Below are 23311 nucleotides of genomic sequence, written 5' to 3' on the forward strand. Positions count from 1 at the left end.
TGCGTAGTGGGTGGAGCGCAGGGCGTGGGTCTTTGGAGGAGAGAGTGGTGGCTGGAATTGGATGAGCCTGGTGGCTTTGGTGGTGGACGTGACGAGGACGTAATCTGCAACTATGGTTGGGTCCAGAGTGCCTGGAGCACGGTAAAATACATGGACTTCATTTCCCTCTCTCACGATTTTCTCCACTGTGCAATCGAACTTGATGGGATCGGACAAGCTTTTTTGGAAGGCTTTGGGCAGTTGGTCAAATCCCCCTGTGATTTCATCAAAACTGAAAGGAAGAAGAAGCAGGAGGTGAGGGAAGGACGTTGGGGTTTAGGAACTGTAAAACCTGACATCTTCTAGAGACGCTGACAGAGCTTAGTGACCCTTTGAGTCAGGAGTGATTCCCATCCAAATATTTAAAGGCCACTGAAATTTTATTTTCTGGTGGATTGCTGTGGACCAGCACAAAATGGGATTTGCCGTGAGGGATCATCTTACCTCTCATTAGAGAAGATACGAAAATGCCACAGTGAGGAAAGGAAGGACAGATAAAATCCAGAGTCCTCATTCATGATGTCACCGATCATCTGAACTGCTCCTCGGCTTAGATTTCCGACTTTAATCAAATACTCCTAGAAAAGCCGGGAAGAAGACGCAGCCTGATATTATTATCTCAGTTAGGGCCTCTATCCCCTTCATAGCCCAAGATAAAAGTCACGCCATTCTGCCTCGCCCCTGCTCCTGATCTGCTCAAAACCTGGACTAGAATATTTTTTTTAATGCAGCTCTAACTTCTTGCAGGAAATCAATGTCTCCTCTGGTTTAGCACAACAGCACTTCTGGAGAGGAACGAATAAGGGCTTTGTAGCTTGGTGTGCCCACTTTGAGACAGCTGGATCGCGTGAAAACCCAGTGGATTGCTCAGTAAATCCTCCCCAGAGAGTGATACTCCATCGTGCCTGATTAAGAAACCCACGATGGAGGAACATGGATAATCCAGAAAAATTTCCAGAGCATTTCCAACTGCCACCACTCATTTTCAAATGATGAGGCTGCTCTAACTCCTCCGTCAGAGTCACGCTTGCCCCTTTCTCAGAATTTTAAGTAGAAAGCAGCATTGATTAGGGAAAAGGCATCCAAAAGTGTTGACGGAGGAAGGGACAAGAGTGACTCAGATCCTTCCTCAAAGCGGGGATGGCAGGTTAATAATCAGCAAGGAGGATTGAATTTACTCTCAAGCCCCAGCCCTTTACCTTGGTGGAGTAGGAGTCATAAAGATCTAGGTATTCCTCGCAGTCCATACTCTTAAAATGCTGGACAGCCTGGAGGGGAAACACTGATATATTAATGAGAAAAAGTGCATTTCCCAAAGCGTTGCCCCAAATTCTGTTAGGATTCATCTGGGGTAATTCAGCCTTGGGGTTTGGTAAACCCTGAAGCTGAGCCAGAGCTAGTGGATCCCACTGCTTGGACTTCAAGTTTTCATGCCTTGGCGTGGCGTTTTCTGCTTCATCCAAGTCTTGGTGAATCTGTTCTGTCCCTTGTGTGTAGAGGGTTTTGCAATCAGCTGCCCTCATTTCCTGCTTTTCATTCTGAAAGGACCCTACTTTTCCTCAACTCATCGCTGAGTCTTCCTCAACCCATCGTGCAGGTGAGGGTCCACCACAGCTCAGAGGAAATAGCTTTAGTATCTCTTGGATAAGGAACGATGCTGGGAGGCAGGGTCCCTTCCCTGCGGGCACGTACCTTGTTTAGTACTTCTCTATAAAGCTGCTCAGCGTTCTTGCCCCTCTCTGTTGGTTTCACGTCGTACTTTAGGATGTCGGGGTTTTTATTCACTTCCTCAGCTCTTGCGCGAGTGCCGTTAATCAAGTACCAGGTCTTGTTGTCGCTCAGGTTGAATGGGTTTAGAGGTAGTTTAAATTGCCTAATGAATTCACGAACAATCCTAGAAAAGAGGAGAGCACCTGGGGACAAGTCCTTGCAAACATCCAAACCCCAAAACCCCACCACCAAAACATTAGAAGCGTAAAAGGACATTTGCCCGTAGAGTATGTTGGTGTAGCCGCGTACTATTTGGCCTTGTGAGTGGAGACTGTGGCTATTAGTCTGGAGAAGAGGAGGCTGAGGGGACACCTCATGGCCCTCTCCAACTCCCTGAAAGGAGGGTGCAGAGAGGGGGGAGGAGTCTCTTGAGCCAAGGAACCAGCGGCAGGACAAGAGGGAATGGCCTCAAGCTGCGCCAGGGCAGGGTCAGACTGGCTCTTAGGAAGGATTTCTGTCCAGAAGGGGCTGTTGGGCGTTGGAATGGGCTGCCCAGGGCAGGGGGGGAGTCCCCATCCCTGGAGGGGTTGAAGAGTCGGGTTGACCCAGCGCTGAGGGATCTGGTGGAGTTGGGAACGGTCAGGGGGAGGTTCATGGTTGGACTGGAGGAGCTTCAAGGGCTTTTCCAACCAAGATGATCCTGTGGTTCTATTTAAGGCACTACCAGCTCTAGTTTTTGTTGTTCGAAGTTGTCCCTCCTGCTCCCAGCTCGGTGCAGCAGCCACGGGGCTATGGAGAAGGTGCCCTTTGGTTTACGTTCTCTCCAGCTACTGGTTGCACAAGGATGTCACAGGGAGTAAGAGCAACGCCGTGGAGGAGGCAGAGATTCCCTGCGGCCCCAACCCTTCTCATCAGCACGTGATGTGGCTGGTGACTCACCTACAGCCTCTTCACACAACGTTTTGGCTGATGACTGAGCCCTGTTTGACTCCACTCTCTTGGAGAGCCCAGGTTGGATGCTCTCTCCATCAGACCCATTGGAAATTCAGCCACCTTCTGATGGCGTGACTTCCAAAGTAGAGGTCTGACCATGCACGGACAAGATACTAAGATGAAAGGTCTTCTTTCATTCTTCCAACTCAAATGCCGATGATTGTGTGAGGGGTTTTTTTGTCCCTCTGATTGTGTGAGGGGTTTTTTTGTCCCTCTGATTGTGTGAGGATGGTTTTTTTGTCCCTCTGATTGTGTGAGGATGGTTTTTTTGTGCCTTTTATGCAAGTACTAAGCTCTGGGGGAGAGGTGGGGCAGACAGCCCCATCCTCCTGCTGTGCTACACCCGTGTCCAAGCCCTTGGTCCCATCTCAAATCCCAGCCTTGCTCCTCAAAAGGGGCTGGTTCCTCATCTGATCACGGCTGTGAAGCAGGACGCTGCCTTACCTGTGGCTGCCGGGCAGGCGCATGGCTCCCAGTTCCACGTACCAGTCCTGTCCCTTTGGTCGGTACGTCCTGATCCGCCCCCCGAGCTGATTGCTGCTTTCCAGGATGGTGACCTGAAAACAGGTGGAGGTTGTGGATCTTCAGGCAATGACTATTTTAAGCAAACCACAAAGCAAGCTCACAGGCACTGTGGCAGGCAGCATTTATGGTGGCCCACAGGGTGGGACAGGTCCCCTCCAGATGGCAAATGAACCCTCTGTAGATCTGAACCCCTCTCTGCAATGGCCAAGATCCCTCTACCTATAGGGCAGTTTCTCAGTTCCGAACCTCTGTGTCATGTTTGGACACCTGCTCTCCAGTGAGAGGGTCCTACTCTTGGTTCAGATGATCCCTGTGCTGGAAGGATAAAACAGGGTTTTGCAAACAGCCAGAGGAAGGCACCAACCTGTCCCTTCCTGCCTTCAAAACCTTCTTTGAAATTCATGGGTTTGAATTTTGTCTAGAACCTGGAGATGGTCAATCAACATGGTGCTGAAACCCCCAAACTACCTGTCATCTTAACAAGGCAGGATTGAAAGGGCTGACGAGTCTTGTGCCGGTTGATCTACACCAACAAATGTCACTGCTGGGCTGTGAGTTGCAACACGTTGGAGAATTGTAGCAATTGAGGATGGAGGTTCCTCTTGAAGGGTCTAGTCCAACCTCCCACTCGCAGCAGCGCTGCTTCCAAGGCGGCCCCAGGACAGCTGTAGCTCTGCCTGATCTCAAAAACCCCTCAGGGACAGCGAAAGACAAGTGTCTCTTATCTTTGCTGCTCGTGTTCCAACTCCAAATGAGTTGCTTTGCATATCAGCTTCCCCTCATCCCCTCCCACCCCTGCCTATGACTTTGAAAATCAAGCCTAAATCAGATTAAATTACTGGACCCCAATTGCTTTTCCTTCCTCCTCCCACCACTGTGGTCCTGGTTCCTCTCCAGGCTGGAAAATCCTTAGTTTAGGAAAAGAAGACCCAGGGGGACTCATGCAACTATTTACCTTGTGGCCGGCATCTTGGAGGAGCTTCGCTGCTGTAAGGCCGCTTATTCCTGCACCGACAATGACCACCTTTGCTGGATGAGTTGCACGTCCCAGCCCATTTTTGGCAATCTTCAGCAGCTCCTCATAGTCTTCGTCACCGAGGCAATAGTCGGGGAAACTTGAAATCCTCTTTGCACTTAAGACACCCACTAGCAGGAGGATCTGGAAGAGGACTAAGGAGAGAAGAAAATAATGCAACAAAGACACTCTGCAATCAGCGTGCAAGTTCATTCCTGACAGCCCGGGAGGGAGGTGACTGGCTCCGAGTCTGTTGGCGTCCAAACCCCGATGAGGAACATCTAGTAAATCTGTTTTCAAATCAGCTGGCATGATTAGGAAACCCACAGCATCAGTTAAGTCCCTCATGACCGCAGCCAAGTTGTGTCACTGAATGTAAATTATTTTTTTTTCCGAGGAAAAATCAAGCCCATAGATGGTTTGGTGGGGTTTTTTTTTTTCATATTCCTGCTTGTGCAGCTGCTGTGGTGAGTTCCCAAAATGAGTTTGACCCCTTTGAATAAGCTCAAAAGGCTCCATTATGAAGAATGGTAATTAATATCATTCACGTGCAAAGAATTAAGGCAATCTTGTCCCAGCGGCTCTTTCCCATACCTTCGTAATTCATGGCATTTTTGACACAGTGGATAGAAGGGTGGAGGGAGGAGACAATATTCTATGGAAAGATGAACACACGCGGAGAAAATATTACGTAGGAAGGTGGACAGATTAGATAGATGAGGATAGGTGATGGGACTTCTCTGTTTAAAGTGGTTTAGTTTGAGACACCCTATAGGGAATAGAGATACCTATAGGGGACAGCAGGCAGACTACAGCTCATTCGGAATAACCAGAACAGACACAACATTTAATATTTCCACAGAGAAAGGAAGTTTGAACAGAAACCACTCTGGGATTTTTCTAGTCTGGGTTTCTGTTCTCCAAAATAACTACAGGGCAGCTTTCGTTTTCTTTTCCTTCCCCCAAATATTGCCAGTTTCCTTCCAGGGAAAAAAGCTTTTGAAACTACACCCTGGTAATCCTTACACCTGGAAAAAATCCTGGGGGAATCACTGGTTTTGCTGGAACAACCCCAGATCTGCAGACAACCTGTCCCTGCTGTGAATAAACCTCAGTGCTGTTACCCTGCAGGTGATTTTCAGAGAGACCCGAGTCCAGCTCCTGAGAGCAGGACTTTCTACAGCCTGTGGAGCTGACCCAGCTTCCCAAAGGCACCGCCTGGGGCAATAAAAAAAATAGAAAAAATCTGCTCCAATTAGCCTGTTAACAGCAGAATTGCTTTCTTCAAAGTATGGCAGAAAGTGAGATCATGTTGATAAGGCTACATCAACCTTCCCGACCCAACGCTGCTGCTGCCCTGGTCTTCCTTGAGGACCAGGGATGCTGCCTTGAGTTGTGTTTTTGGCACGTGTGGGTTTCATAGAGGTGTAGAGTCAGCAGCCAGTCTCGCTGCCCTCATCTCGCCCGGCGTGGTGACCCCAACAACCTACGGACCATGTGGAAGACAAAGGAGATCCTTTTTGGAGATCAGGCTCTCCATGGGAGGAGAGCAAATCCATTGGGATCAGCTCTTGGAAGTGTCTGATGGATCTCCATCTTCCATCAGACTTTGTGTCGTGGATGGAGATGGAGAAACCACAGAACTTGGTGCAAGGGAGGTCTCCTCCAGGAAGGGCCCTGGAAATTCTGAGCTGGTGTTTCCATCTCTCCCTGCACAACTAGGACCATCCCACTTCCCAGACTTGCAAGGGAGGTCTCCTACTGCCCACGGTATCTAAAGTTGAGCTCCAGGTGACCATGAAATACCTCAGCTGAAGAAAGGGAGGTTTGGTTATGATGTCAGGAGGAGACACAAAAGGCAGATGTTCTACCAGATGGAAAAAAAAAAACCAACAAACCCAGGTACTGAAGATGAAAGAGAAACAGAAAGAGAGCTCAAGACCCAAGGGAGAGTCACTCACCGATCCTCATCATCGTTCCAGCAGGTAGACAAGTCCTCTGCTGAGATTTGCTTTCATTTTATACCCCGGCTTAAAAAAAAAAAATCCAACCTAGCTGTAGTGGGTGAAGAAAATTCTGCCAATCAGCGTACCAGGAAGACGCCAAAATCTGATTTGTCATAAGAAGGGGAAGCAGCAATTAAGCACGTAGTTGGTTCCTCTGCGGGATTTTTTTTTTTTCTTTACTCACTGGTGTGACCAGCTTTGGATATCAGCCATTGGTCTATGACACATTTTACGAAGTGCTGTGATTACCAGAATACAGTAAGTGACCACACCCTTCTCCATGAAGGACCAAGAACTTCCCAGCAGTGAAATATCACGTTTAGTTTTTTTCCTGGTACGGTACAAAGAGGCTCCCGTTGAAATCTGCCCAAATATCATGGGATTCATTCTGCGTCCCAGGGAGATCTCCGAGCTAGCATCCAAAATACTCTTTCTTCAGACAAAAATGGGTGTTTCCAGGTGAAAGTTCTTTTATTGGATGCTCTTATGTAAATGTTGCGCAATTTTGACCTGATCCTGTCTCCGTTAGCATAGAGAGGATCAAGAGCTTAGACGTCTTCACTGAAATGGCAAAAACTGGGTGAGTTGCACCAGAATTTTTCCAGGATGGAGAACTTTGACCTACCGAAGCACCATAAACACACCTGAGGAACCATCCCCCGGCTGATCGGCCTCATCTCACCCACCATCCAGACACGCTCAACTCTGTGGAGGCACCTTGGTTGGTCTGCTCCTAAAAAATTAAACCCGCCACAAACTACCCTTCGCCTCCCAACTCTCTTGTCGCTTCTATCCTTCGCCTTGTGCCTAAAGACTGACAGGTAATTAGACGATTTGCTGATTTGATTGAGGAAATGAAACTCAATGATGATACTTCCCGGATTTCTAGATCCTGAGGGGTGATCTCAGCCCCAGGGCAGACGCCAGCCTCACGGGAGAGGCTTCTCCTGAAAAATGTTTTGCTGGAAGAGGTTTTGCAAGCCTTGGGTAGCAATCGGTTCTTCTTAGAACCATTTTCTTATTGAAAACCCTTTTTTTTTTCCCTGCAGTGCTTTCAGTTCTGCTTGCGTTGGAGCCCAGAGCTACATGCATCAAAGCAGAAGAAAACTCATGCCCTTGTGCTATTAAAAGTCCGGTCTTTAGACGTCTGGGTGTCTTCCCTGGCCAGCCAGCCAGCAAGGTTGAGAGCACAGTACAACTTCGGTATTATATTTTTTTTTCCTGTCTTCTTTCCATAACACTTAGTTCTTTGATCACAACAGCTCGAGTCTCCTCTGCAGAGCCACCCCCATCATCACGCTTTATCCCATTCAAGTCTCAACAGTATCGTGTGTTTTTGTGAAGTTTAATCATAAAATATCTCGAGGTGGAAAGGAAACCTAAGGATTATCAAGTCAAACTCCCGAAGTTTGAATTTTGGACAATCATGGCAAAGGACGTGGGGTTTTGGAAAGATCTGGTGGTGGTGCCCACCCATGATGCTTCACTTCTCTGCTGTTTTAAATAACGCCCCAGAAGAGGGGGTTGCAGGACGGCGAGCGCTGCATGGACGTCCCATGCGTGGCCCCTTCTACAAAGTCACGTTCTCCGGAAGTTACAAATTAATGGTGACTCTGGTTTTTGGGGGAGTGGTGTTCACAAATTGCTGAAGCCATTGATAACCAAGGTTTTAATCTTTGCCATCCGGTAGGAACCACTAAATATATTTGAATCTATGGGATGTCTTGCGATCGGACTTGCGATGTAGACATCGGAGTTTTGCGGCGTTACGTTCACGGGGTGGTCTCGGAAGAAGCCAGGTTGTGAGTCTTGTTCTTGTGGGTGTGTTTTTTATAGCAAGGTGGAGGTTTTGTCGTCCCGTTTCCTCTGTGCAGCCCAGCCCCGGAACAATTTAATCTTCCCCAAAACCATATTCTCAGTATCGCTGCTGGGATGGCCAAGGAGGTTCATGATGCTTTTAACATCACCTTGGCTGCGCCACTGATACAATCGGTCTCCTCCAAAATTGTGATGTTTTTAATTCCAGGAATTCTCTGCCTGCATCAAGGCAAAATTAGAAACTGATTCTCTGCATCCAGTTCACCGGCTTTTATCGTGATGTCTGCAGGTTCCCGTTCACCTTCATTAAAACTGGATGATGAACATCTGTGGAAACATTCCTTTTAAGAAAAACGGAACGATTGCGTGTCTTTCTTGAGGGTTCTGTCCCACAGCATGTCTCCATTTAAGAAAATCCACCAGTTTGATTCAGGTTTACCATTTGAAAAAGGAAAAGGCATCGTTTTTCTGCAAGAAGACCCTTGGTTTTGCCTTTTTTTTTTTAATTGGCTTGTGATGACCAGGTTGTTTTCCTGATACCTGTGGGTGTTTATACTGAAAACCCAGCAACACGTATTATCTCTTCACATGAAGTAATGATGCTTCTTGGGGTATTTGGGGTTCATGTGATGAAACCAGTAGGTACACATGTTCTCAGGACAGATGGAGATTTTGGAGAGAGGGCACGTTGTTTAGTCTTGTTTTGACAAGACCTAGATTAAGGTGTGTCCTAACGAGTTGCTTTAGGATCAACCTCAAATGACAGGGTTTATTGTCTAAGCAATGTGTGCCATCAGTTACAAAAGGAGTTCCTCCCATGATCCTGCTCTAGTCTACTACTTCCCTGAAGATTACTGGAAACCGAGTTTCTACCTGAGACCAATTATGACATGAGGCTTGGAGAATGACAGCGGAAGGGGTGAAAACCAAACTGAATCAGGCAGTGTGAGATGGGGGAAAAAGGGGCATTTATTTGCTTCCAGATAATTGTTTTCTGATTTTTATAGCTGTTTTTTCTTCACGGAGGATAAAAAAAATCAGGGTTTAGTCATCCAGAATCAGAGGAGTTAGATGTTGGTGTGGGGTGTCAGCTGTTTTCAACGGTGCGTGGAGGAACTTGAAACATGAGGTGTGGGTATGTGTGAACATTTACATGTGACATAACAAACGAGCGGTGTATGTAAACCAGCGAGGGAAAAACCCGAGGCGTTCCTGGGTGGATTTGTTAACGAAGTAATTAGCCATAATGAGTCTTTGAATTGACTGACACGGGGCTAAGCTGTGCAGGCGGTTTCTGTTGAGGAGAGATGCTCTTCCAAAGAATTTTCTTATCATTCATCTCCTGCTCACCCAGAGGATTCTCAGGAAAACGTGTTGCACGTATTTGTCTCCTTCGCGCGACTGTGAGGCAAAACTTTTGATCTTGGGGGCTCTGAGATATAAATGCTCATTTTTTTTGGTTGGGTGGAAGATTTTCCTTGGGGGGAGTGGGGATCCCAGAGGGGTGAGAGGTCCTGGAGGTCTTCAAACCTGGCCAAGAGGGACCTCAGTGACCTGCATTGGTCAGAATTCTACCCACTGTGAATGGGGAGGGAGGAATTGGTCACTTGGCCAATGGTAGGGCTCAGAGCTGCCCCTCATTTGCATATCCCTATAAAATAGAGGGGGGGGGGTGTTTGTAGGATTGGGGGATCCAGGCACTGTGGGGACAAGGCGTCTGCTAGGGGAGGAAAGAGGGGGACCCGGCAGAGAAGGAGATCCCAGAAGGAGAAGAGACCCCAACATGGAAGAACCATGACAGGAGATCTCCAGCCAAGCAGAAGAAGCATCAACCCACAAAGAAACAGAGGAAAGAGGCTTCGAAAAGCTCCTTCCGCTCCGTCAACGCCAAGATGCTCAAAGAGATGGAGACGGACGCCTCGTCTCCCACCAGGCGAAGGGGCTCACGACCAGCTTCGTGGAGGACGTCTACAAGCAGGCGTGGAGCGACGCCGAGCGGCTGCGGAGGAAGAGCTGCGCTCCCCTCATCATCCTCACGCACGCGCAAGCCGCACCGCGGCACACGGTGACGAAGAAGAGGCGGAGGCAAGCGCTCACCGTGGCCTCAAGAAACGGGCACTAGAGGAAATATCCTCCTTCCCTTGAGGGTCGGCTGGTGGCAAGCAAGACCTAAAGCCCAAGGGAGAGGAATTAAAACACCGAAACACCCCAATAGTTGAGAAAAAATAACCCCTGTGCAGCCACCAGTTTGGGAAGACCTGAGCAACGCACCAGGTGGAGCGGGGAGGTTGTGGAGTGAAATATTCGGTGTGGCGCTGCAGTAAAGCCCAAATGTCGCAGCTTTTGGTGGTGCTGGGGCTTTTTTTTCCGCAGGAAAAGGTGATGAGGGGTTGGGCTGTGGCTCGGTGTTTCATTAGTGAACAGCTCTAAGTGATTTTTTTACCTTGAAATATGGGTTTTTACAGCCTCCTTGCTGCAAGTAGACTGTTATATATACTTGAATATGTGTTTTAATTACCAGCAGGTGATGGGAATTGCTGTGAGCCGGTGAAAAAGTCCCACCAGTCAATTCACCCTCGGATAGGGATGGTGATATCCCAGTTCTGCTAAACCCACCCCTCATCAAGTCGTTATCCACGACCATTAAAGCAGCGACCGGTAAAAAGGAACAAGATCAGCCTGTGCAGCAAGGGTGCCAGCCGGCTTTTCAAATCGTTGGGGGGTTTTGTTGTTGCTGTGTGTGCTTCGAGGGGTGAATTTGGTGTGAAACGGAGTATTATTGGTATTTAAAAGTTTTTTTAAAAAGAAAATGCTTTGGTGGAATGTTCCCTGACCGGGAATCGAACCCGGGCCGCGGCGGTGAGAGCGCCGAATCCTGACCACTAGACCACCAGGGAGGCACAAAAATATATTTTTGACATGGCCTCACACGTGGCCGCTCCACGAGGGACCCCCGAGTGTGTGTGTGGGGGGGGGAACGCGCTGCCCTCGCTTCGCCCCACAGCCAAGACCCCCCTGCTGCCACCTCTGTCCCCCCTTTCCCATCCCTTGTGGTTTCTCCACGCCTGGGTGCAATGGGCGAGCAGTAGAGGTCGGTACAGGACCAAGGGTTTTTTTGGGGGGGAAAACAAGGAGAATTGGCGTTTTCCCTAATTGGCAGGGATGTTGGGGGAGTTATTTAAAAAAATAGATATTAAAAATGTTAGTTTTTAGCAGGAAAAGGTGTGTCAGAAGTGGGATTTGAACCCACGCCTCCATTCGGAGACCAGAAATCCCCGGGCAGGGAAAGCAAAGCCTTGAGTCTGGCGCCTTAGACCACTCGGCCATCCTGACACTGTCACAAACCTTCCTCCCCCTCCTCATCCTCAAGAATTAATCCTTCTACATCTCGCACTTTCCTTTTACCGACAACCTCACAGCTCTGGGGCGCGGGTGAAGGTAAATGGGGGTGTGGGGCTCGTGTGCCTGGACCGCCCCGTGGGCACGCACACACGCAGAGACCACAGCGGGTGTTTGTCACCCCACCTTTCTATTCCCGAAGCTGTTATTTGGACGAGCGCGTGGCCGGAGGGGAGGTGAAACAGCCCTCGGGCCTGTTGCTTCAAATATCTTGGCACAGGGAGAGTTTGGGGCGGCGAGGGGAAACAAAGATCCTTTTTGTGGTTGTGTTTGGGCAGGGGGAGAGCAGGAGATGCTCTGGACTGGGAGGAACGGCCAGTGTGAGGTCAATGGTTGGACTGGATGATCTTCAAGGGCTTTTCCAACCAAGATGATTCTGTGATTTCTCTCTCTTCCAGCAGAGCAGGAGAAACCTCACCCAGAATTGGTGTTTTCTGCTGAGGGTGGCCCCACTCGGTCCTCATCCTTCCCTTCACACCCCCAGATACGCAGATCTTTCTTCTTTTTCCAGCATGGGCCAAGATAACTGGAGTCCTGGTTGACTTCCAGCCTCTGGAGAAGACCTCCAGGCTGGGCTGGCATCGCCGGGCCTCGCCAGCACAAGGCGGGAGCTGGAGCCGCTCACGCACGGAGCTGGTGGACGCCGCGGTGGAGCCGCCGGTGCGTGATGACGTTGAAGCTCTCGCCACAGTCGGAGCACTGGTAGGGCTTCTCGCCCGTATGCCTGAGGCAGAAAAAGCTGGGATAAAGCTGGATATACCCTTTGCACGGGCATCTGTGCGGGGGAAGAAGCAGCCTCCTTCGTTCCAGGGGGGTTTTTCCCCTCGGGACACAAGGGAGGGCTCGGCCAGGCCTTCCCCAGCACGGCTCAACCTCCTGGGACCTGTTCCACCTCCCTGGGAGTTGATCTGCTGCTCAGATCACCGGGGAAAAGCCAGGTCCTGGGGAAAAGCCAGGTCCTAGGAGCAGCTCTGGTCTCCCCATGCCCTCTTGTGGCACAACCCCATGCACAGCGATGGGGCGAGGGCAGGGGATGGTGCCCCTTCTCTCTGCTCCCCAGTAAAGGGACTGGGGTGGACTGGGAGGCAAGGCATCCCCTGTAGATCTCTCCCTCCCTGTGCCCATCACCCGGCGTCTCCGGCTCAGGAGCTGGTGCAGGCAGAGGGTTGCTGCGTGCCTCGATGGGCCCGGGGATGCAGGCAGGGCCCTGCCTGCCCCACGCTGGCACCCACCACCACCACCCCTGCTCGGAGCCCACCCAGGGCCCCCGGAGACCCCCCATCTCCCCTCCGCCTTCAGCATCCAGTTGCGATCCAGCCCCTTCCTGTGTCTTCCCATCCCCAGCTCGAGCTACAACACTCCCAGGGCCACCCAGGGTGGCTGGTGGCCCCCAGCTCCGGGGGTCGGTCCCACGGTCTCCCTCGGGGACACCCACTCCCCCACCACCGGCCGAGGAGCGACGGAGCAGGGAGGCAGCAGAAATCAGCTCCGCTCCCTCCTGCGGCGGGGAGGCAGGGGTTAAACATCCCTGCTTGAAGCAGAGCAGGATTGAAGGATGATTCCCCATCCTTGTGCTCTTTCCAAAGCAAATTAAAAGCAAATTAGTGCTTCCTCTCCGCCTTTTCCCAGCCAAGGAGGGATTAAACCACCACCAAAACCCCTGCACCCACCGGAGGGAGAAGCATCCGCGTGGTTTTAAACCTCCTGGGCTTTCTCAGAGGCAGAAATCCAGGCTCCTCTCTCACTCCCCGGCTGCTTTTCTTTATCTTCTTGTTGGCGGAGCCGTGTTTTCCCCGGCTTTCACGCTCTCCTCCTCCGGCAACGAGAAGGGATAACTTGGTAAGTGGAAATTCCCCCTTTTTCCCACCCGTTAGCCCGTGACTCCTGAGCCCGGAGCTTTGCAGGGGGGGAAACAACCCCGTTTTCACCAGCCACGTGATGAAAACATGGTTTGAACCACTTTTCCAGGTGGAAAACCCCAATTTCTTGCTTGCGCAGCTCCCATCCCTGATGCCGAGGGGGGAAACCAGCCCGGTGTCCCCCTCTCCCACCTGAGGGGATCCCCCAGAGCACCCCCTCACCTTCCCACGCTTCCCCATGGTCACGATACTTGAAATATCCCCTCTGCTGCTGCCGTGAGCTCCCGGCGGCGTTTCGAGCAAGGCTGAGCTTCTTCCAAAACGGCCGGGTAAAAGGGAAGAGCGATGCGGGTGATGGGGCAGGAGCGTAGCGGGGTCCCCTGTGCCCCCTGGGGAGGGTTGGGCTGGGGGGAGAGCCAAGGTTGGGCTGGGGGGAGAGCCAAGGTTGGGCTGGGGGGAAGCCAAGGTTGGGGTGGGGGGGAAGCCAAGGTTGGGTTACCTCTAGAGGGCTCTGGGTAAACGCTGCCGCCAAGGAGCTTGTTCTTGGCGTCTCCTCTCTCCCGGATACCGGCTTGGGCTTCCGGAGCAAAGCCATGCCCGGCGTCGTCGCCTCCATTGTGCCCTGCTGTCGGGAGGCTCGTCAGTCCTCGGGGTGTAAAGTGGGGGGGCCTCTGTATCCCCCCCAACTTTGCAGCCTCAGCGCAGGAAGGGAGGACGTTTCTCGCGGGGGAAGCGCAGCGGAGGCAGCTCCGCGCTGGGCCGACGGCGAGTCCTGAGCCGGAGGCTCCAGGTAACGGGGAGGTGGGGGGGGGGGAACCCCCGAGCAGGGACGTGCTCCGGCTCCGCGGTGGGTCCTGAGCTGCCTCAGGGCTGGAGCGTGCAGGATCCGGCCCTTGGGGATGGTCCCCGGAGCAGCAGCTCCTTTGGGGAGAGGAGAAGCGATAAGAAGGATGGAGAGGGAGCCCTGCTCCCCCAAACCCCCCACGCAACACCCCCCACCCCCCCCCCAAAGCCTCATCACCCTGGGAGGGCTGATTCCCAGTAAGATGAGGACTGGGGGAACTGGGGTGCTGGAGGGAGGGAGGCAGAGATCGCGGTGAGATGCGGTTTGCCACAAAGATGGGGGGAAAACAGGGCCCCTCCTGCCCCCCAGCCCCAAGCTGCTCCACGCAGGCTCAGGCTGGATGGGGGGGACCCTCCGTCCGCTGCAACTCGGGGAGCAAAACCCCCCTGATATTTCCCAAGGCATCCCTAGAAAAAGCATCAAAACCCCACCAAGAAGGGGATTTCCCCCAGTTCAAGGGATTTTTTTTTTTTTTTCCCCCCCAGGGGATTTTTCCAGAGTCCTGAGCGAGGGACGGAGGGAGAAACGCTCCGTGTCGCCGGCGCCTCTCCCCGACATGGAGCCGTGGGTGATGCTGGACCCGCGGCAGAAAGCCCTGTACCGGGACGTGATGCAGGAGAGCTACGAAACGCTCATGTCCCTCGGTAAGCCACCGCAACGAATCCTCTTCCCTTCTCCTTGAACATTCCCCCTGTTTTTCCTCTCTCTTTATTTTTTTTTTTCCTGTCTCTGGCAGGGAAACGAAGGGAAGGTGAGTGGGGTGGGACACGGGGAGGAGGAACCCAGGCAGGTTTTGAGGGGGATTTCCCCAAACCCCAGCCCTCTCCTTAATTATTTTTTTTTGTCAGCAGGAAAATGTTATTGATCTCTGCGTATTTATTTATTTTTTTTAACTGGAAATACAGCAAGGGTGGGGGGGTGCTTACCATCTCCCCGTTCCCAGTTTAAACTGGGATTAGCCCTCCCATCACATCTCTCTTCCTCCTGTCTGGGAGACCAAGTTTTTTTTGGGAAATCCCGTTCCTGCTCCGTTGATTTAAATGCCTCGCCAAGGCCACGCTCTGCCCTTTTTTCTCCTTTTTCTGTGCCCCCCAGCAGCACAGGGGCTGGTGAGTGAAAAAGCAGCGGAGGAAGGAGCGGCGGCGGAGAGCTGCGAGGAGCTCGAAGCGCGTTCGTCCCGCAGCCCGGAGAGCGAGAAAACCCTCGGCTCGAACAGGCGGAAAACGAAACGCCCGGATAAAGCCGTTCCCCAGGGCGCTGCCAAGACGCCCGAAACCACGGCGGCCCCCAAAATCGACTGTGCCAAACCCCTACGCGGGGCAACCGGCAAGGGACCGGCGAGGGAGCGGCCGTTCGGCTGCGCCGATTGCGGCAAGAGCTTCCCGTGGGCTTCGCACTTGGAGCGGCACCGGCGGGTGCACACGGGCGAGCGGCCTTTCGGCTGCCCCGAGTGCGGCGAGACGTACAGCCAGAGCTCGCACCTCCTCCAGCACCGCCGCACCCACGCCAGCGACCGGCCGCACAAATGCGGCGACTGCGGCAAACGTTTCGCCGGCGCCGCCGAGCTGGCGGCTCACGGCCGGGGTCACGCCGCCGAGAAACCCCACAAATGCGGCGACTGCGGCAAAGGTTTCGTTTGGGCGTCCCACCTGGAGCGGCACCGCCGCGTCCACACCGGCGAGAAGCCCTACCGCTGCGCCGAGTGCGGCGAAGCCTTCAGCCAAGGCTCGCACCTCGCCAAGCATCGCCGCAGCCACACCGGCGAGCGGCCCCACCGCTGCCCGGCTTGCGGCAAGACCTTTTGCCAAAGCTCCGACTTAGCCCGTCACCGCCGCACCCACTTAGGCAAGAAAGCTTTGCGCTGCGGCGATTGCGGCAAGCTTTTCCGAGCCGGGCCGGCGTTGGCGCGGCATCAACGGTGTCACCGGCAGGAACGGGCCCACCGTTGCGCCGATTGCGGGAAGGGTTTTGTCTGGGCGTCCCACCTGGAGCGGCACCGGCGGGTGCATACGGGCGAACGCCCTTTTCCCTGCGGTAGCTGCGGCGAGCGTTTCGCCCAAAAAGCTCACCTCCTCCAGCACCGTAAAACCCACTCCGCCGACCGGCCTTATAAATGCGGCGATTGCGGCAAGCGTTTCGGCGAGGCTCCCCCTTTCCTCGCCCATCAGCGGGGTCACACCGCCCAAAAAAGCTACACCTGCGGCGAGTGCGGCAAGGGCTTCGCTTGGGCGTCGCACCTCGAGCGGCATCGCCGCGTCCACACTGGCGAGAAGCCCTACGAGTGCCCCGAGTGCGGCGAATCCTTCAGCCAGAGCTCCCACCTCACCAAACACCGCCGGAGCCACCTCCCCAAAGCCGCTTTCCCCCTCGCCCCCCAACCGCGGCCCTTCTCCAGGACCCAGTTGGTGGGGGACGACCCCCCCAGCGCCGTGGGGTTGGGGAAACCACCCGGCGTTTGCGGTGTTGAGGAGCCTTGAAGGACCGAGACCCCCCCTCGGCGGGGAGGGATGACTGTGGCCAAGGGAAAACGCGGCTTGGGGACAAATTGGACACCGAGTGACACGGAAGGGACGGAGGGTGGCACCGGGGTGGGCGACGGGGCTGCTCCAGGGGGGGATTTATCCATCCTGTACCCCAGAAAATGGATGTTTTGAGGGGAAGGGAGCCTCTTCTCCGCCACCGGGAAAGGATGGGGGGAACCCAGGGCTGGTTCTCGTGCTGAAATACGGTGGGGGCTGGAGGAGGGGACACCGCGTCGCGCCGGGGGAGAGGTGCCAGCATGGGGCGAGGAATAAAAAAAAAAAAAAAAAGGAGCCCCGTACCCCCGCAGCCGCCTGTGTCTGCCTGTCCTTGCGCAGCGACCCCGCGTTCCGCCGCTTTTCCCTGTTTTCCCTGGTTTTGGTAGGAAACCACGAGCGTCTTCTCCCTCCCCGAAGACAAAACCACGCCGAGACAGGCGCAGGGGTTGTTGGTTTTTTTTTTTGGCTGAACTACCTGCTACTTTATTACCCGCTAACCCGAGGCGAGGAAACGCGGCCTCTCCACCCTCACCAAATTCCCGGCCTCTCCACCCTCACCAAATCATTCCCAAACCGCCCTCGCCACCACCCACGCGGCATTTTGGGGGGGTCCCAGCAGAGCTGGTGACTGATACAGGTCCCCACTTCTCTTTTCCAAGCCGTTTGCCCCCCAAAATACCCCATGGAAGGTGGTTTTCTGGGTGATTTTATCGATGGGTCCCCTCCCATGTGCCCCAGCTGTGTCACCCCCCCCTTCTGTGTGATCCCCCCCCCCCCCCCCGAAACATCAGGGCAGAGGATGAGGAGGGTTATAGGGAGAAGTGTCATCTCCCCACCACCCCAAATTATCACCCAGCCCCCCCCAATCCACCCCCAGCCTCCCCTGTCCCTCTTCTCCCAGTCTCCCCCCAAAGCCCCTACACTGGTTGCTACCCCCCAGCACATACCTCTTGCCCCCACGCCGCCCCGTACCCCCTCCCCACCTCTTCACCCCCCCTTTTCCCCACCCTGGGGTATCCTGGACCCCCCCACACCCTTTTCCCACCCTGTGCTGGGGTGGGGGGGCCAGACCAGCCTCCCACCTCGCCTGTGGGGTGTCCCCAAAAGCAGAGGGTGGCTCTGACCCCCCCCCATGATGGTCCCCACAGCCCCATTTCAGGAGTTGGGGGGAGGCAGGGGAGCCCAGGGCTCCTGGGGGGCAGAGGCGTCGCTTTGCAGTGCGTCCCCCTCCCCAGGTCTCCACGCCATGGCAGGGGGCAGGAGAACCTTGGCAGCCCAGCTCCTGGGGGCTGAGGAAGAGGAGGAGGAAGGCACGGGGTGCTGCTGGAAAACAGAGCCGGGTTCTTCAGGCCAGAGCTCAGGGGGTGCGGGCGTCCCCCCTCGCCTCTCGCCCTCCCACCACGCCGGCGGCAGCAAGGAGAGGGGGCTGCCGCGGCTCCCGGCGCTGGCGGCGTGCAGTCGCTGGTGAGCTGCCAGAGCCGTGCCGAGGCCGAAGGCTTTGCCACATTCGGGACAGACGTGTCGCTTTTCCGGGCCGCCCTGAGCGGCGTGGGCGCGTTGGTGCCGGTTGCGGTGGGAGCTGCGACCGAAACATTTACCGCAGTGGGCGCAGGAAAAGGGTTTTTCGCCGGTGTGGGTGAGCCGGTGCCGGTCGTAGTGGGAGCTCCAGGCAAAACCTTTGCCGCAGATGCCACACTGGTAGGGTTTCTCGCCGCGGTGAAGCCGCCGGTGTCGTTCCAAGCTGGCCGGCGTGCTAAAACCTTTCCCACATTCCGGGCAAGCGTGGGGCCGGCCCGGTTGAACGGCGTGAGTGCGGCGATGAGCCAACAAAGTGGAGCTGACGGCGAAACTCTTCCCGCACTCACCGCAGCGGTAAGGCCGCTCGCCGGTGTGTACCCGGCGGTGCCGTTCCAGGTGGGAGCTGACGGCGAAGGCCCGCCCGCATTCCCCGCAGCGGAAGGGCTTCTCCCCGGTGTGGATCCGGCGATGGCGTTCGAGGTGTGAAACCCAGCCGAAACTCTTCCCGCACGCCCCGCACGGGTAGGGTTTGCCGCTTCCTCCGGCACCGGTTTCCTCGGCGGGCGCCGGCGTGGTTTTGGCGGCGGTTTGTTGCTGCCGGGTGTGGGTACGTTGGTGTTTGGCCAAGGCTGAGCCCCAGCGGAAGCAGCGTTTGCAATCCGGGCAGGGGTAGGGGCGCTCGCCGGTGTGGACGCGTTGGTGTTTGAGGAGGTTGGAGCTCTGGCCGAAGCATTTGCCACACTGCTCGCAGCGGTGAGGCCGCGGCGGCGGGTTGCCGGCGGCTTCGGCGCCGGCCGGCGACGTCTGGGTGCCTTTGTGCTTGAAGCGTTGGGGGTCCGTCTGGTGGTTGAGGCGTTTGCCGCAGTCGGCGCATTTCTGAGGGGGCGGCGGGGGCTCTTCCTCCGCCTCCTCGTCTTCCTCATCCTCAGCGGCGGCGGCGTGGGTGCGCATGTGGCGGTCGAGGTGGGAGCTCCAGGCGAAGGCCCGCCCGCATTCGGCGCACTGGAAGGGCTTCTCGCCGGTGTGGATACGCCGATGCCGCTCGAGGTGGGAGCTCCAGGCGAAAGCTTTCCCGCACACCCCACACTCGTAGGGTTTTCCACCCAAATGACTCTTCCGGTGGCGGTCGAGAGCCTCCGGATCGGCGAAGCTGCGGCCGCACTGAGGGCAGCGGTTGGGTTTTTCCCCGCCGGGCGCGTGGGTCCGTTGGTGGGTGAGCAAAGAGGAGCTGACGCTGAAACGGCGCCCGCAGTCGGGGCAGGCGTAAGGCCGCTCGCCCGTGTGGACCCGCTGGTGGATGGTGAGGTCGGAGCGTTGGATGAAGCATTTCCCACAGTCGGGGCATTCGTGGGGACGGTCGCCGGTGTGGATTTTCTGGTGTTTCACCAGGGCTGATTTATGGCTGAAGTTCTTGCCGCACTCGCCACAGGTGTTGCTGGGTTGGCCCTCGCTCGGGCGCGGGGCCGGCTCGCCCGGTGCCCCGCTCCTGTTCGCCTTCGCCCCGGCCTCGGCGGGGCTCTGGGGATGCTCCTCGCTCGTGGGTTTCCTCACTTCGGGCTCTTTCTCAGCACCTTCTACTCGAGGGGGTTCCTGCTCCGCTCCTGCTCCATCCTCTGTGGGGCACAAAAAGAGACAGACACAACCCAGGCAGGAGACGGCGTCTCTCCCGGGGCTGGGGAGGTGGGAAGGTGGTAGAAAAAGGAAAACAAGGAGGGATTCCTCCTCCTTTTTGATTTCACACGCTCTTCCAGTTCTAGCACTTCTCCGACCCCCATCGCTGCTCGTGGTAATTAATCCACCGCACCTCCGTGGACCACTCCAGAAGCACTGCTGGCTAGGAAAGAGGGCCCGGCATTTCCATTTTGGGCCAGGACATCCCTCTGGCACTACGCTCTCTCCTCCCCAGCATCTTTCTTCCGTTTGCAGCCTGGGGTACGGCGGCCGCCGTTACGGGGGGGGGTTGCCCATTTTGGGGAGAGGTGGGCAAGCGGGAGCTGAACTCGGGGGTTTTTTCCCCGCTGAGATGGAGCCGCGATCGGAGACTCACCTGCGGCCGGGGCCTCCCTGGGCACGTGGAGATCCAGGGCTGTAGGTTCATCCCTGTGGTCCAGGCGGGACAGCAGATCGGGTTTAGAAACGGGGAATTCTGGAAAGGAGAAGGGGGATGAGCAATATGAGTCAGGAGGCCCCCCCCGACCCCAGCACCCCTTGCGTGAAGACGTGAGGATCCAGCAAGCCGGATCCTCCGTCCAGCCCAAATTTTCCGCCGCAGGAGGGGGAGGCTCCTCACCCAGCGCCATCAGCGTCTCGTAGCTCTCCTGCATCACGTCGCGATACAGCGCTCTCTGTCGCGGGTCCAGCAGCACGTACGGCTCCATGGCTGGTGCCACCAGACCCCCCTGAAAGACAGAGGTAAGACCCCCCCCCCCGTAAGCAGAGCCCAGCGTGCAACCCATCGCCATCCTAGGGATTCGCACCCGTCGGTTGGGCTCTTCAGGCAAAACCCTCTATTTTATTATTAACCTGTGCATTCTCTAATAATCTAATAGATTGTTATTCTCAAATAAAATAATCTGAATCACAAAACAAGGGTAAGGCGTGGGGACGAGTGGCTAATAAAAACCTCCATCCTTTACCCCGCCCCATATTTTCCCAAATCCTGCAGGAACTTTATACCCTCTGCCTCTTATCAAATCTGGCTGAACAATTTTTTTTTTTTCTGAAAGTTAATGGGGAGGAGGAAGCAGAAGGAGAAAACAGAAACACAGATAGCACGATTCCTTAAAAAAAAAAAAAAAAAGATAAAACACAGCCCATGAAGAACATGTTTCTGTAACCTGCAGACAACACTCTGCTGAGATTCTCACCCTAAAATTCATTTTCACCCAGATTTTATCAAACAGCACCAAACCCTGGGTGCTCGTTCACAGGATCCTTCGCCTTCCCAGAGACTCCTGTCCCAAATTTTCCCAAATTTTCCCGACTCTCCCCCCGCAAAACCCCATAGGAATCGCTCCTCCTTCTCAGAGAGGTTAAATCACCCAGTTATTTCTCTACGCAAATCTCCAGTGCTCAGAGCTCGCGCTCGGGGACAAACACGACTTTTCCCAGCTGTAGGAAGAGGGTTTGGTGCTTTGCTTTGCAAAAATCATTTAAAAAGCAAATTACCACCACTCCCCTGACCCTTTCCTCATCCTCCTCTGCGAGCAGTGGGTGTATTAGGATCCCAATGCGTGGGTTGATTTTTATTTTCTTTTTTTCTAGCAGCAGAGCGGAGCACAGAGGAGTTAGGTTGGGAAAAGGTGGATTTGCAGAATTGTCGTCAACTTACTGATGTCGGGAATAAAAAGGCGATTTCAAGCACGGACCGCCGATCCCTCCTGCAATTTTTGCTTTTTTTTTTTTTTTTTTTTAAGTCCCCACCAGCATCTCAGCCCGCTTCATTTATTCCCTGGTAGTTTGGCATCCTGCTCAAAAAAATAAAAATAAAGGGGTCAATACCGCACGCCCTCACCAACACCTTTGCTCCCCCCCCAGCAGCCCATCCAAAAATGAAAGCCACCCGCCTGAATGAAGTGAGGGGGGGGAAGGACGGACGCTTGCAGAAAGACAACGGGGCTGGGGGTTTTGATTATTTTTTTTTATTATTATTATTTTTCCCCCCTCCCCAGGGATGGAGAGCATCCAGGCACCGAGTTTAAGCCTGGTGTTTGTGCGGACACCCTGGGGAGGAGAGCTGGAAGGGACGGGAGGAGAGAGGAAGGGAAGGATGGCGAGGGAAAGGAAGGGGATGAAAAAAAAAAAAAGAAAAAAAAAAGGAGCCATTTTCCGTTCCTTCTCCGCATCCAAAGACCGAACCTCCCCGTTACCTGCAGTCTCCGGCTTGGGAGGTGCTGTCGGCAAAGCCTGGAGATGCCCCCCCCACACTTTTTCCCCCCAGAAAACCCCTTTTCCCCCCAAAATATGGGGCAAGGGGGCAGCGAGGGGCTCTGTGTGTGTGTGTGTGTGTCCGGGGATGCGAGGGCCACGGGTCAGCACGGCGCGGTGGCCGCGGTGTGACCGGGGAAGCCCTGGTCGCTCTGGTATCCCGAGCAATAAGAGTTAAAAAGAAAAAAAAAAAAAAAAAAAAAAGGAAGGAAGGAAGGAATTAAAAAAAAAAAAAAAAAAAGAGAGGGAAAAAAAAAAGAGAGGGGAGAAAAGAGCTCTGCACAATTGCCAGGGCCCTCTGGCGGCAATACCAACGATGTCTCTGGGCGGAAATTAAAAAAAAAAAAAAAAACCACCTTGCAAAGTGAAAAATGCTCACTGGTGTCCTGCTGAGGTGTTTTTTCCTCAAAATGTGGAATAAAGGATGTTTTTTGGGGTTCGCTTGTCCCTCTGTGGGGATGGGGATGTACCCCTGGGAGACATTTTCCTCAGGGAGGGCTGCGGCGGTTGAGCAAATTGCTGCCAGCTGGAAGCATCACCCCATAAATTTATTGGTGATAAACCCATTAGGAACTATTTTGGGGCCAAAACCCCTGAATTTGGAGCCGGGGGAGGACACTGGGGGATGTTTTAGCACGTGTAGACTGAGGGGACTTGGGCTGCCAGTCCACAGAAATCCTCCCGCCGCAGTGGCCATCCTGATTCCTTACAGCTGGGAAAGGGACTGGTTTTGGGGGTAAAAGGGGGGTTTTCTGTCAACAGGGGGAGGCTGCCTGCATGTCAGGGATGTCGGGCCAGCAAGGAGCACGGCCCAAATGTGTTTAAAAGCCCCATGAAAAGTTTGGGGCTCACAGATGCCTCTAAAATGGCCCCGTCCCCCCCGGGCCACAGCAGCCCTTTTGGGGGGCTTTGCCCCCTGACTGGGCCCGTCGCCGTGGCAACGCTGGCTGGCTGCCCTCACCCAAGATGGACCCCACGGCTTCATCCCCCAGGGGCCATCTTGAGCAGGGCCCTGGTGGCGGCAAGGGGAAGGCCGCGGCCATCTCACCCCTCTCGCCCCGACCGCAGCCATCTTCCCTCTCGCCCTGCCTGAGGGCGAGGCCGCCATTTTGGAAGAGGGCAGGTGGGGCGCCATTTTG

The 23311-nt window shown here is 54.6% G+C and overlaps 4 protein-coding genes and 2 non-coding genes across 9 annotated transcripts in view; 1 reads left to right on the forward strand and 5 right to left on the reverse strand.

The window, feature by feature from the left end:
* The window catches only part of IL4I1 (interleukin 4 induced 1), a 5496-nt gene extending 866 nt beyond the window's left edge, over window positions 1–4630 (reverse strand). Inside the window, exons 1-6 of the mRNA XM_074854222.1 lie at window positions 4223–4630; window positions 3187–3299; window positions 1732–1933; window positions 1239–1307; window positions 484–617; window positions 1–271 (exon numbers count right to left, since the gene is read on the reverse strand). The exon at window positions 1–271 is cut by the window's left edge and continues 866 nt beyond it. Of these exons, the coding sequence (XP_074710323.1) occupies window positions 1–271; window positions 484–617; window positions 1239–1307; window positions 1732–1933; window positions 3187–3299; window positions 4223–4630 (1197 nt within the window). The remainder of the gene's footprint in view (window positions 272–483; window positions 618–1238; window positions 1308–1731; window positions 1934–3186; window positions 3300–4222) is intronic.
* Window positions 4631–10931: 6301 nt separating this feature from the next.
* TRNAE-CUC (transfer RNA glutamic acid (anticodon CUC)) lies at window positions 10932–11003 on the reverse strand. Its single transcript has one exon. It is a non-coding gene; the product is annotated as a tRNA-Glu (tRNA).
* Window positions 11004–11331: 328 nt separating this feature from the next.
* On the reverse strand, window positions 11332–11439 carry TRNAL-CAA (transfer RNA leucine (anticodon CAA)). Its single transcript has 2 exons — window positions 11402–11439; window positions 11332–11377 (listed from the first exon to the last, which is right to left on the reverse strand). It is a non-coding gene; the product is annotated as a tRNA-Leu (tRNA).
* Window positions 11440–11614: 175 nt separating this feature from the next.
* On the reverse strand, window positions 11615–13959 carry LOC141936881 (uncharacterized). The gene is made up of 3 exons (XM_074854224.1): window positions 13587–13959; window positions 13176–13318; window positions 11615–12229 (listed from the first exon to the last, which is right to left on the reverse strand). Exons 1-3 carry the CDS (start codon window positions 13957–13959, stop codon window positions 11978–11980), a joined length of 768 nt encoding a protein of 255 aa, XP_074710325.1. The 3' UTR covers window positions 11615–11977.
* Window positions 13226–17438, forward strand: LOC141936923 (uncharacterized). 3 transcript variants are annotated; one of them, XM_074854306.1, is made up of 3 exons: window positions 13226–13344; window positions 14694–14852; window positions 15304–17438. In XM_074854306.1, exons 2-3 carry the CDS (start codon window positions 14765–14767, stop codon window positions 16683–16685), a joined length of 1470 nt encoding a protein of 489 aa, XP_074710407.1. In that variant the 5' UTR covers window positions 13226–13344; window positions 14694–14764; the 3' UTR covers window positions 16686–17438. The 3 variants fall into 3 exon arrangements, with proteins under 3 accessions (XP_074710407.1, XP_074710406.1, XP_074710408.1); XM_074854305.1 differs by lacking the exon at window positions 13226–13344 and adding an exon at window positions 14042–14154; XM_074854307.1 differs by lacking the exon at window positions 13226–13344 and adding an exon at window positions 14042–14154 and having other exon boundaries at window positions 15307–17438.
* Window positions 17439–17796: 358 nt separating this feature from the next.
* LOC141936907 (uncharacterized) lies at window positions 17797–22463 on the reverse strand. 2 transcript variants are annotated; one of them, XM_074854268.1, is made up of 4 exons: window positions 21577–22463; window positions 20536–20644; window positions 20293–20391; window positions 17797–19858 (listed from the first exon to the last, which is right to left on the reverse strand). In XM_074854268.1, exons 2-4 carry the CDS (start codon window positions 20621–20623, stop codon window positions 17883–17885), a joined length of 2163 nt encoding a protein of 720 aa, XP_074710369.1. In that variant the 5' UTR covers window positions 20624–20644; window positions 21577–22463; the 3' UTR covers window positions 17797–17882. The 2 variants fall into 2 exon arrangements, with proteins under 2 accessions (XP_074710369.1, XP_074710367.1); XM_074854266.1 differs by having other exon boundaries at window positions 20536–21712; window positions 22115–22146.
* Between the last annotated feature and the right edge of the window lie 848 nt (window positions 22464–23311).

The sequence above is a fragment of the Strix uralensis genome, chromosome 35 (assembly GCF_047716275.1).
Source record: "Strix uralensis isolate ZFMK-TIS-50842 chromosome 35, bStrUra1, whole genome shotgun sequence".
NCBI lineage: Eukaryota > Metazoa > Chordata > Aves > Strigiformes > Strigidae > Strix > Strix uralensis.